The sequence below is a fragment of the Falco punctatus genome, assembly GCF_963210335.1.
Source record: "Falco punctatus genome assembly, chromosome: Z".
NCBI lineage: Eukaryota > Metazoa > Chordata > Aves > Falconiformes > Falconidae > Falco > Falco punctatus.
Genome location: NC_137586.1, coordinates 29,772,405 through 29,786,211, shown reverse-complemented (window position 1 = coordinate 29,786,211; position 13,807 = coordinate 29,772,405). Strand labels below are relative to the sequence as shown.

General features: G+C 36.8%; 1 protein-coding gene across 5 annotated transcripts in view; it reads right to left on the bottom strand.

Moving 5' to 3' along the window:
- SMARCA2 (SWI/SNF related BAF chromatin remodeling complex subunit ATPase 2) overlaps positions 1–13,807 on the bottom strand; it is a 120,204-nt gene that overhangs the window by 84,357 nt on the left and 22,040 nt on the right. For all 5 annotated transcript variants that reach the window (XM_080371465.1, XM_080371469.1, XM_080371467.1 and 2 more), the window contains 2 exons: positions 2,901–3,230; positions 1,912–2,013 (listed from right to left, as the gene is read on the bottom strand). In XM_080371465.1, coding sequence (XP_080227591.1) covers positions 1,912–2,013; positions 2,901–3,230 — 432 coding nt within the window. The remainder of the gene's footprint in view (positions 1–1,911; positions 2,014–2,900; positions 3,231–13,807) is intronic.

Below are 13,807 nucleotides of genomic sequence, written 5' to 3'. Positions count from 1 at the left end.
GTTCACTACCCTTGCACCACTTAAAAGTCATCTATAATCACAACCTGACAACAAGAACAAGCAGGTCTGCTTCTAGAGCTCTATCAGAACTAGATAGCTGTAATAAAATTTCTACAACTGTACTCAGAAGTACCTATCATATATGAATAGCCTTTGGTTTGCTATGATCCCCTATTAATAGTATTTAAGTATTTCAAATACCAGGAATTCAATTACTGTTTTATCTTACAGCATTCTAATAGTCTTAAAAATTAACACCTCAGTTAACATGAAAATAGTATTTGCCATTGATGGACACTAAGGGTCATAGATTTCAGCATGCCATATGACAACAAGCTACCCGTACATTCAGGTTCACAAATTGTCACTGACAATAAACATTGCAACAATAAAGATGTTACTTTATTGTCTGAGGAGTCACAGTAATTTAATGTTAGGAAAAACAACTACAAAGTACACCTGCAATCTAGTCATCAACCTTAATTGAACCTTAATTCAAACCTTAATATCCTAAAATCCATATAAAAAGATTCCTTCAGAGATCACCATATGTCATTCACCTATCTGCATCAAAGTCCAGAAAAGGCACTTGAGCACAAGCTGTAGATTCTGTATTTAGCAACACTGCATTTCAGTTTATAAAAAATACGTAAAACAAAGCCCACCAAAAGGATCTCTGTAGTCTCAGTTTTCAGGGAATCATGCAAATTGAATTGTAAAACAAACACTACCATGAACAACTGCGTAATGAATAAAAAATAAATATAAAGAAATAAGTACAATCTTTAAAAATATATCAAATAAAACCTCCAAACAAATAAAGTAAGGACAGACAATTTTTTTCTTATGAAAAAAACAAGCAATGAAAAAAGACAAGCTGTAAGATGCTTAGAGTTAAACAGGACAGAGATATTATTATTGCATACTGGATTATTTAGACAAAACCATCCATCTAGCAATTCTGTGTAACTACCAGCATTTTTAGTAGCAGTTTAAGCTAGAATGCATTGTGTCAGGTAAACTCATATACACAACCTCTCAAGAAACACTTTTCCCCCTCATTCTTATCCTGCTCAAATTCTAAGTATTCATTGGGAGTATTCCAAGAAAAGTAATTCTACATCTGATTATATGTTAGTATTTCATTTGTTATTTGTAACTAATGACAGGGAATTTTTTTATGGCCTCAATTATCACAGAGTCATAACTCCCCAGATCTACCCACAAACAACAACATGGCATAACATTTCTACAGTATGAGAACCCTCTGTTATTTGCAATCCTGTGTTACTGTATTTATTTTTAAATCTCTCTAAAAATAACTACAAAACTTCAAACAATATATATTACTAGGGATTTCTAATTCTTTTCAGTACAATACTTCTTCCACTCTACTTTCAAACAACAAAATCAGCCAGTAAACCAAAATCTGAATGATTTGGTTCAAAATCTGGTCATCATGTGGGGGAAATAAAGTTACACTGTTCATGAGAGTTCAAAGACTACACTGAACTTCCAAAGCAATCCAAATACAAAAAAAAAAAAAATACAGTAGCAAAAACTATGGTTGAAAGACAAGCTTGCTGCAACTAAGCAGGCTCAGAACATAAGTTATTAAGTAGATTTTATGGATGTCCCTCAGGCAGCTTAAGTATTTCATTCTGATTGTAAAAAGATGCTTCATGTTCAGGCTGCCTAGCAATTGCAGTAACTTCACATGGTCAAATCATTCATGCATGAACAAATGGTCAGACTCTCCTCAATTCAAGTCCTAGGCACAGTAAAGGTTACACTAATTTTCTGCACACCTTTCTACCTTCCCTTTTTTCCCCCTGCATCTTTTCCCCAAACTCTACCCACAACGTTTAACCATAACTCTGTACATGACATTAGCATTATACTCCACTATACCTTCAGTCCAAGTTTTAGGGGTAATGGCAGCTGTATGTCCAGGCATCCCTGGAGCAGGCCCTGGTCCAGTTGCAGCACCAGCCATTGTATGTAACCCAATGCCTGCAATTTGACAGAGGAAAGAAACTTACTAACATACAAAGCATTTCCAAGTATTCAAAAATTATTTTGCTTTCTAGCATGCTAGCGTATTCAGGCAAGTAGTATTTTTCTTCATTAAATATGGATTTAAGTAGATTTTATTGTGAAAAAATGTATGTAATAAAGCATATTAAAATCATCTCCCAAAAAACCCTTATTCAGTAGCAAAGCCATGTCTACCGAAATGAAGTGACTAGTGAAAATATTAAAATCACTACTAAAAATAAAATAGTGCCATCTTAACCCTCATTTTCTAATGCAAACTCAGTAATGGAAGTGTTCAGAAACTAATAGGTGCAGGGTGCTTAACGTAACAGTTTTCTTTGGACCAAAATGCACTTGCTTATTGCACTGTCATATGTATTTTCACCAGGAGAAAAAACAAGAACATTTTATTTTCCTTATGTTTTTCACTTGACAGCACACTATACATGGTTTGTTTTACTTTAAACAACCTAAATAACCAGTCAACTTGCTGCAGATTTTTTATCTACTTTTCTGCGTAGTGGCAGGAGACTGAAAATTCACTCTAAGGAAAACAGTAAAATTGCCATCAGTAAAGTACAATTAACATGCAAAAAAATGTCAAGCATAATCAGGATGGACGCAGTATTGCACAGTGAAATCACTCTCATTTCAGTTTCGACAATAACCTATTAATAAATACATGTGTTTTATGCACTTGCTCAGGCTTAAAAACAAAGGTTGCTGTTCACTTAGATGCCAGAATACAGTCCCAAGTTAGAGCCCTGCACAGCACGCATTTTTTAATTTTCCACAAGTAAAAGTTCAAGAAAGAACTAAAAGAGAATTCCCTGTGCAATGACACAAGGCTTAAATGCACTTACCAGACTGTCTGTTGAAGGCACTGGGAGGCTGCTGCTGTTGAATGCCAGGCAGAGTTCTCTTCCCCTGAACAGCAAGCTGGAGGTTTTCTGGTAAAGGCTGACCTCTAGCTAACATTTTGTATGCTAGAATCTGAGCTCGCAACTGATGCAGCTGTACAGGGCTGAAAGGGGAAGGCCCTCTGTTAGGTTGATTCATAACTTGTGGGTCTCCTGCTATTATGGGTCCTGGCTGGCTGGGAGTCATTTGGGGTGGAGTTGGACCTCCTCCAGACATTGGACTGGACACATGCTCTGCTGCTCCAAGTGGAGATGGGTGTGGAGACATATAACCTACAACAGGTAAGAGGATCACAAACTTACCTCTCTGGTTAGTCAAATATAAATTCCATCAAATTTCTTAAACAGTACATAGAGTATAAAAATGTCTCTCTGAACTCAGGATAGCAGTAGTGTTTTCTGCAAGATCAAAAGCACAGTCTGAAGTTCCCTGGGATATCAAGAAAGCCTCATGAGCTATTCTTTGAGAAGAACTACGATTATATAGTCCATTAATTCCTAAAAATAACAATTACCCTCAAATTTGGAGTAAGACAAACTAAGACATGAAATACAATACAGAAGCATGAGGATGTGGTACTGTTTCACTACAATGTTGGACAAATATTTCCTTGTGGAACATATGCAGTGAATTCTGCCTATTTTGTATTGTACAAAATAAATTGTACATTTATTTTGACACACACACATCAAGGAATACCCATTCACTGATAAAGAACCTCATTGCCAAAACTCACCAACATACAGAAATAGAAACAGATGGTATTTCTGTACAACTGCTCTTTAATTTATACAGAATAAAGGTTTGAGCCCGACAAAGAATGTTCAATATCTTTTACCATCAGCATGCACAAGAACTTGGAACATCAACTGCAACCACAAAAATCACCTTCTGAAGCAGCTGCTGAAGACTGTGTTACTCTATAAAGTTCCAACAGAGCAAGCACAGTCCTGAAGTGAACAATGCTTGTATCTCATTATAGCTCTTGTGAATGCAGAGTTCGAAGTTCAATTACACTTCATATATATCTCCTTGAGCTTCACAATGCATCCATGAAAAGAGATGGCATAGATTTTTGGTGGGATTTCCAAGAATATGTATTGTGTCAGAGAAAAAATATGAAAAGTAATCCTTCAGGTAATGCACAACAAACAACTACATTTCAAAGATGTCCACCAAGAGGGAAAAACATATCTACCTGCTTTACTTTGGCATTGTGGAGCACAATGCCCACACCAATTTGAAAAGCCTAAAAACCCCTCATAACAAAAATCAAGAAATCTTCTGGCTCACTTCCAGATTCTTAGTAAGCCACAGATCACTAAACTCCAAAGTTCATGCCACAGTTCACAGTTCTGTGCCACCAAATCTACTCTTCCTCCACTCTTCCTGACACTTTGAAGTGAAACGTCAATTTCATCTATCCAGATCACAGAAACAAGTAATTTTGCCCTCTCTTTAGCGTCATTGTCCTTACCACCCTTCAGTAAGGGCAACATAGGCAATATGTCAAAGTAGCCTCAAGTCTTCTGAGATGACAGCACCTGTAAGTCACTAGAACTTATACAAGTGGGTAGATGAGAGAGCTAAAGAATTCAAAGTCCATCAATACTGAAATCTGGGGATGAAAATATTCTACAATGAAGTAAAGGTTGTAAATGCCTGAGAAAAAGGACAAAAAGAGGATTTCAGCTCTTGTATAAAAGGAAAATAAGGTAGAAGTAAAGCAGGGAAAAAATGGTTTTGGGATGCGAAGAGACCAGACAAGGCAGAAACAAACACATTGAGGTCAATCTTGTAACTAAAGATGATGATGACAGGAAAGGAAGAAGACTCTAGTGAGAATAAGAAAAATTAAACAGTTCAAGAGAAAAATAGGGAAGTGAGGTGAGAAGTTCAAGGAAAAAGGAGAAAGAGACCTTAAAAAGTTAAAATTACTGAAGTTATTGACCAGGTCAATATAAAAGTTGTTTATACATTCATTGGTGGTGATAAAATTTATGATAAATAACCATAAGTTCACTCCACTATTCATCTCCTTCCACTAAATTACCTTTGCCTCATTTTTTTTAAAGAGTGAAAGATACAAATCCCTCTTGCTGAGCACACTGCTTTAAAAGAACAACCAATATGTCACAACGAAAATCAAAATATACAACTGCACTATTGTTTTATGCTGTAAAGTGGGGTTTATGTTTATCCATTACTATCACATTTCTAAATCTCAGAATTTACATTATATAGCACCTACTTTGAATTACATTGGTTTCGAAATTGTCTTTCAAAGGTGTCTTTCCCCTCTGAAGTTACATTGTCCAAGCTATATATTCCTCAATCTCTGCCAGATGTCAGACCCAGGATCTTGAAATCCATCTGGACTATAAAAATCTAAAACTGTGGTGCAAGATATTGAGCACTTGTTTTCAATTCTGACAGTTCCAGCTGCAAGTCTGTGACTACGTTTTGCAGAGAGTTTTTAGAAGCAGGCATATTGAGCTTTCTAGATTAAATATTACTTACACTTTCTCTCTTCCTCAAAGTCCTATGCATCAGGATTCTTGGCAATAGGAAACTAGGCTTGACAAGAGTAAGAATGAAAACAAAATTCCAATAAAATATCTCAGGAAAGAACAAAAGCCTTCCAAACTTCTTGTAAGGGCTCTAAAATGTGGCATTTATAGAACAAAAATTTTGTGATGCTATATGGAAATTTTCCTTTTTGAGTTTGAAAACTTTCAGATGATTTAGTGGTGTGATGATACACACTGTCACAAGGCTGTTCTAATAAAATCTCTATACCACTTGCATTTTTCCTATCTTATTACACATACTTCCATACAAGTGAGCATGCACACATGGGTTTTGAATAAGGACACATGAAGAATCACAAATATTGAGTTTAACCTGCATATGTCATAAAAGGAAAAAAAATACTAAAGACACGGTCCACAAGAATTTTTACTATATAGGCAAAGACAGACACTTTTTGAACTTCGCAAACACACATTCATCTGCTATGAAGCACTTCAAATGCATTTTTTCCACAGTAAGTATTCAGCAGGTTTTTAAATACCTACCTCATTGTTACTTGCTGCACTGCCGAGTACACCTTACTCTAGAATTTCCACAGATTTTTTTTCTATACTGCATAAACCATTTCTGTTTAATTTAACCTTCAAAATGAAAGATGGCACAAGCAGTGAATAATAAAGTTGTAGAACACTCACAACAGGAGAGTTCTATGTGCTTTCAAAGGGCAACAGATAACCTTTAGTTCTGAAAAATACATGAAGTAGGATACCAAACACCAGGAAAGGGAGGCCAAACAGCCCAACCCACCATTTAAAGTCATGGTACCTTCAAAGCTTTATGAGAGGTTTCTCCAGGTCTTACGTAGGTAAGTTCTGAAAATCTCCAATGATGGCGACTCTTAATCACTCTCATGATGAATATTCTTTCCCTTAAGTCCCATCAGAACTTCACTTACATAATTTGTGATCATTACGTCTTCTGTTTTTGCTATGCACCTCTGAGAAGAGTCTGGTTCTGTCTTCTCCATAATCCTTCAACGGGTTGTCAGAAAGGCTACATCAGAAATCTTTCTCAAACTTTCAGCAGTTAAGAAGCACTGCCTGCATAATTAGCAACACTATTTTCATCCCACTTTGTTATCAACTTATTCCACAGAAATACATCACAGTATGTCATAAAAAATATATATTCTTTACAGTATTGACACTGGAAGAAATCCTAATTCTAACACTTTACCAAACACAAGTATTACTGGAGGGTAGACTGGATAAAAAGTTTCTGCTTTAATTGCTTTTAATTTCACTTAAAAGAAGAAAAGAACATCTTCCTCATTTGTTTTAAAGCTGAAGATCCAGACAGCTAAAAATTGGGAGATTATTATTTTGTCAGCTTTTAATGCTATAATAAAAGAGAGCAGAACTCATATGAATTCTAAATCCTGGAAATTAACATTAGAAAGTTTCAAGGTTTTATCAGTTCAAAGACTGGAATATTCACAGAGGTCTGGACTCCACACTAAAAATCAGGAAGACCTAAATTATGAAAGTGTCTGAGGACCATATATGTCAAATCTTCCTGCTAAAACTGATAGCAAGAGTATATTTTTACTCAAAAATGTGACTGCCAGAGAATTTTTGGATAAGGAAGATATAGGTAGGAATGAAGAAATTTAGTTGTGTAAGTCATTTATGTTAACTATCACTTCAACCACCAATTAAAGTTAATTCTTTAGAAAAATAAGGAATCAAGTACATGGCCACAATACACAGTAGGAAAGCATAATGTCTTGGAACACAGGGGAAAATATGTTCATGTTAGACTGAGACTACAAACTTTCTTAAGGTAAGTGAAATATAACATTTCCCTGTTGGTAATGTGACCAGGATTAACACCAGTTCTTGTGAAACTCCACAAAGAGAAAGAGAGGCCCCGTAATTCAAAGTAATTTAAAAATGGGGCTGTAGAAGTAAACTGTTGAGAGGTCTTATGCTGGCAGGCAGATGGATAAGGTGACAGATCTTTTCTCATCTTTAAAAGGCTGAAAGTGATCAGAAAAGTAAGTGCAGCTAATTTAACAACAGTAGGGACAATGAACGTTGTTTGTGTACTAGCAGTAATTTGGTGAATTCTGTAAGTTGAACTTAATCAGTGTATCTTTGTAACAAGTCCAACAAATACTGCATGATAATTAAAAAAATATACAGATCAAGTCCCAGAACCTTAAATGCCTGCAGTGCTTATGTTTCCACTTACAAATAGCCATCAAATACACCCAAAGTGTTGAAACTGGCCTGCATTTCACTGCTGTATCAAAGTAACTGCATTTAATTTGCTCCAAATTCCAGAAAAACACAGAATTTTTTTGTTTCAGTCCATTTATATATTTTTATAAATTCTTTCTAACAAAAAATATTTAATTTTATATAAATACTTGGCTTGTCTTTGCAGTTTCTCCCCATTCCTCTCACAGAGTCAAATCTAAATATAATTTTCATCTTCTGGATAACTCTGTTCAGCAGTTTAACAATTTACAGTAATTTTCATACTTCTCATATCAATACTGGGTTTTTCAGCACAGTTCATTCAGAGAGCCTGAAGGCAGTTTCTAACAATTCAAATTCAGTTAAGTGTAGTAAGTTTGCTATCTAAACAGCTAGATATAAAGTTGGAGCAATGGATTCTCCTTTCATTTAACCCATCAGCATTAAAAGAAAGGTATTAAGAATAAACACGGACATCATTGTGCCTAAGTTCAAGAAAAGAAAACTGGTCACCAGAAATACTCAGGAATGTTACCCTTTCTCCAATTTGGTAGCAAGACTGGAATGGAGCAACTGTTGAGTAGAAAGATACCAAGTCAGAATATTTTTCCTCATACACTGACATCAGACTTCTGAAAACCATCCTATTGCAGTATGACTGCAATAAAAATGTGACAGTCTGCCTAAACTAGTAACAGATTCTTTCTCCATGGCTAGCATCCAACTGAGCACCAAGAAAAAAACCCACCAGAATCTAAATAATAAAGTTGCATACCTTATTTTAGTAATTATTGTTAGTTAAAAACCTGTAAAAAAATCTCAGAGCAGCATAACTTCCATTCAAACAGTGAATAAGCATTTACAAGCAAAATGACTAAGTTCTTGCAGATTTAGCTTAAAAATGTTTGGTTTGCTCATTAAAGTAAGTCACTTCACCTCATAAAGGGCCAGTTAATTATTTCTTAATACAGACTGTAAGAATCAAACCTTGCAAAATTCTATATTAATTTGTTCTTTGTAAGTTCAGTGGTCTCTATTTCAAGATTGTTCATTCACAACTGCACATTTGATTTTGTCATTGTTTAACTCCAGACAGCAACTAAGGATCATGCAGCCACTCACTCCACCCAATCCCACCATGAGATGAGGAGAAGAACTGAAAAAAGGTAAAACCCATGGGTTGAGATAAGTACAGTTTAGTAATTGAAATAAAGGAGTAATAATAATAACAACAACAACAATAACAATTGTAATGAAGAGGGAGGGAGAGAGAAGAATAAAATCCAAGAGTTAAAAACCCACAAGTGATGCACAATACAACTGCTCACCACCCACTGACCAATGCCCAGCCGGTCCCTGAACAGCGATCAACCCCTCCTGGCCAACTCCCCCAGTTTATATGCTGAACATGACGTTCCATGGTATGGAATATCCCTTTGGCTAGTTCAGGTCAGCTCTCCTGGCCATGCTCCCTCCCAGCTTCTTGTGCACCTGCTCCCTGGCAGAGCTGGGGAAACTGCAAAGTCCCTGACTTAGGGTAAGCACTGCTCAGCAACAACTAAGACATCAGTGTGTTATCAATGTTATTCTCATATTAAATCCAACATACAGCATTGTACCAGTTACTAAGAAGAGAATTAACTCTATCCCAGCTGAAACCAGGACAGATGTACATAAATTATATCTATAACTGCATGTGCAGCTTGCCAATATATTTCTAATTTATCACCCACATTCATAAGCACATATTTTATGAAATTCCTGCTTTTGTACTTGAGACACACTTTTGCAAGACCTTCTTCTTCTAAAAATTACTAAAGACTGCTATTGGAACATTTGACATTTAAATGAAAATTATTTTTGTAATCAGTTCCAACTGTAAACTGCATACAGGACTACTGCCTATGCATTTATCACAACTGTTCCACTCAGAGCTCTAAGAACAGCATCATTTTATGAAGACTATTCATCTTCCCATCTCAAAGAATTAAATACATTATTTCCTCCACTAGCTTACTAGCTCTTCTCAGAATCTGGAGCCTATTTACAGGCTCACAGATTTCTGGCAATAAGGGACAGTTACAGCTACAACATTTTACCTAAGTTGTCTAAAACAAACCAAAGACCTCCAAACAATCTCCTCCCTTTGGTCCACAAAACAGATGAGAAAGACTTCCAGTGTTGACTTAAATTTCATGTGACACAAAACCTACAATATGTATTAAGTAATCCCTGTCCCAAAGGTTAATTATCTTCATTAAGTAAGATGCAGTTAATGAATACAGTCTGAATTAACCTATTTGAAATTTGCAGATACCAAAATTCACTGCATTTTTCATTTGTTTTGTGGTTTGGTTGTTGGTTTTTTTGAAGATAAAGGATCCATCTATTACAAGCCTTTCAGCCACCTGGGAATATGAAGACTGATCAAGTCATCTTTTAATTCTGTCTCAGAGAGAATGAAAAATGGAGTTTAACATTCTCCAAGAAAAAAAAAAAAAACCAAAAACAAACCAAAAAACAACAACCGCCCCCAAAATCTTCCAAGTTTCAAATAATTCCTTTATTTGTCTTCTAAATATAGCACAATTTTACAGAACCACAGAATCATTAATGTTGGAAGGGCCTTCTGAAAGTCATCTAGCCCAACCCACTGCTCAAAAAGTGTCAGCTACAGCAGGCTGCCCAGCAACACATCCAGTCAAATTTTGACTATCTCCATGGATGGCAACAAGACAACCTCTCTGGGCAACCTACCATACTGTTCAGCCACACCTACAATAAAAGCATCTTGTCTTATGTTCCAATGGAATTTCATGTAGTTTATTTTGTGCCAGTCATTTCCTCTTCTGTCATTGTTAATCACTGCAAGGAGTCTGCCTCCCTCTTCATCACTCTGTCCCATTACGTATTTCTGAGCCTTCCAGGCTATGCAGTTTCAGCTCACCTAGCATCTCCTCTCACAAAAGATGCTTCAAACATTTGATGTTACCTTAAACATTTCTCAACATCTTTCTGAACTGTAGATACTAGAATGAAATACAATACTATGATACAGCCTTCAGCCAATTCATTACAGAAGGTGACACAACCCTTCTATTAATGTGCCGCTGCTTCTGTATGTAGGTAGTACATTCCATGTCATGGTTGCAAACATTGTATATGGCAATACACATTTAAGTCTGCCCGAACAACCGAAACTCTTTTCAGCTTTTCTGCTTCATATGATACAGTCTCATACCACCTACACAATAAACTATTTTGCTCCTAGACATACAATACTGTTGGCTGTACTAAAATCTGTGCTAGCAAAATAAAAGCATTCAGTGGCATGTCCCCATCAGCCTTTGCTGCCAACTTGTTTGTTACTTACTGCTAAACCCCTGTGCTATCTGCAAATTCTATCACCGCTGACTTTACACTTCTTTCTAGATCACTGAAAAATACACTGAACAGCACTGAACCAAAAGTGTCCTACAAGACTAACTAGAAAAATCCACAATTGGATGATTATCTTCTATTTACAGTTAGCTTTATAATCTGTCATTTAACTAGCTTAATATATTTGATATAGAATATATTGATTTTACTTAGTGCTATCTTTCCTCTAAATCAGAATGTCATACAGTAACAAGCCAAGCACCTTGTATAACTCTATCAAGTAAAGCTGTGTCTATCATTACTACCACTGGTTTCAATAATGCGTAAAGAAACCTCATACATGGGTCGGGATCCATTTGCCTGACAGCTGTACAGATACTGTACTGCACTAAGTGCTGTATGACACCTCTCTACACTTTAATAAATCAATTTAGCTTATGATCTCCACAAAAAGAACAGTAAATTTGTTTGACAAGGTTGACTTTATGACCTTCAGAAAGAGATGGACAGGGTCAAGAAGTGGTTCCATATGAACCTGGAGAGGTTCAACACGGCCTAGTGCAAGGTCCTGCACCTGGGTCAGGGCAAACCCTGGCATCAATACCGGCTGGGGGATTAAAGCATTGAGACCAGCCCTGCAGAGCAATTGGGAACAGAGATGGGTGAAAAATTCACATGAGCCAACAATGCACACTCACAGCCCCAAAACCCAACTGTACCCTGGGCTACATCAAAAGAAGCATGGACAACAAGCTGAGGAAAGTGATTCTGTCCCTCTGCTCTGCTCTGGTGAGAGCCCACCTGGAGTACTCCTCCAGATCTGGGCTCCTCAGTACAAAAAAGACATGGACCTGTTGCAGTGGGTCCAGAATGGGGCCAAAAAAATGATCAGAGGGATAGAACACCTGTCCTATGAGGAAAGGCTGAGAGGGTTGGGCTGGTTCAGCCTGGAGAAGAGAAGACTCCAGGGACACCTTATTGCAGCCTTTCAATACTTACAGGGGCTTAGAAGAAAGATAAGGACAAACTTTTAGTAGGGCCTGCTGAGATAGGACAAAGGGTATTAGTTTTAAACTAAAAGAGGGTAGATTCAGACTAGATATAAGGATGACATCTTTTACAATGAGGGTGATGAAACACTGGAACAGGTTGCCCAGAAAGGTTTTAGATGCTCCATTCCTGAAAACATTCAAGATAAGGTTGGACAGGGCTCTGAGCAATCTTATCTAGTTGAAGATGTGTCTGTTCATTGCAGAGGTTGAACTAGATGATATTTGAAGGTCCCCTCCCACTCAAACCATACTATGATTCTATGGTTTTTCCACAAAACTGTTCTCAATGGCCTGAATAACAGACAAGGCCATACAGAATTAAAAGACAGACAATGTTCTTTGATTTTACTTAGAATCAGTGCTACACTAAACAAGATTTAACTGATACATCACCATTCTGGTTATGCTTTCAAACTAATGGCAGGAGTTTAGGGTCATCCATTCCCTGGGGTTTTGAACTTCTTCAGCTACTTTCCACCTAATGTCTGAAATAATAAAATTAACTAGCGTATATTGAGGCCTACAAACAATAAACCACGAAAAAAATAGACCTAGAACTAAAGAAGTGCAATTTCTATTTGACATTGCTAAAAATTGTGGTAAACTGAACTATCAGATATCCAAGATTCTACAACGAAGTGAACCTTACCATAAGTCTTGGTTTCTAATAGTATACTAACCACAACTGAGGATTTTGTCAGGGTGAGAAGATTTACCATGAATTCTTAAAGAACTCACACTGTCCTCTCACTATGAGTGTGGGCGTGGGCAACCTCCCTCTCTTTTAACACATTGCCTATTTCCACAAAACTTGCAGAAACACAACTGTCTTACACGACTCTAATACCATGGTAAATCAGACTGTGAGTATCCAATAGGTTGAAAGGCTACTAAGAAACCTGGTTTTCTATCTTGAATTTGTACACTAACGAGGAGACAGTACAAGGTTAGCAGATGGGACTCTGCCCAATGTGTATCAGAATAGCCTTAACTGCTATCACCATTTTTTTGTGAAAAAAATAATTGCATAATAAAAGAAGGAGATACAGAGGCAATGAAAGCTAAAACACTCCTTGATAATATCAAGAGCATTTGAAACACTAGAATGGGGCAGGGAGAGAGGGTGTGTCTAACCATTTCTTTAAAAAGCCTGCTTACATTAGAACTCCAGTATTCTCTGTTTACCTTGCAATAGTTGCCGACTTTGACCAAAAAGAGAGCAGGAATCTGTAGTCTTTAGCCTGCCACAGCTGCTACTAATACAATCATCTTCTCGCAGAGCAACACAACCTTGAAGTCTGATCTCAGCCAGCACAGGAAAGAAGAAAACTCAGAGCTACTTTCACCTGAAGCATTTGCAACCTATGCTCTTATATTTTGAGCACATTATGTTTGAATTGGACCCATCTTCATCTTCAGACTATGCTCTGTTCGTTACAAGGAACAAGTTCATAACAAGCAAAAGAGTGTCTCCGAATGCAAAGGTAAACTTGCGCTCTCAGATGACCATGCTTGCATCTCATTGAAATCAGTGGAAAAGCTCTAACTGATGGAGAATTAGTCTCTGTAAAGTCAGTTCTATTTTACTTAACTGATGTTAAAAGATGTAAATGGAAAAACAGT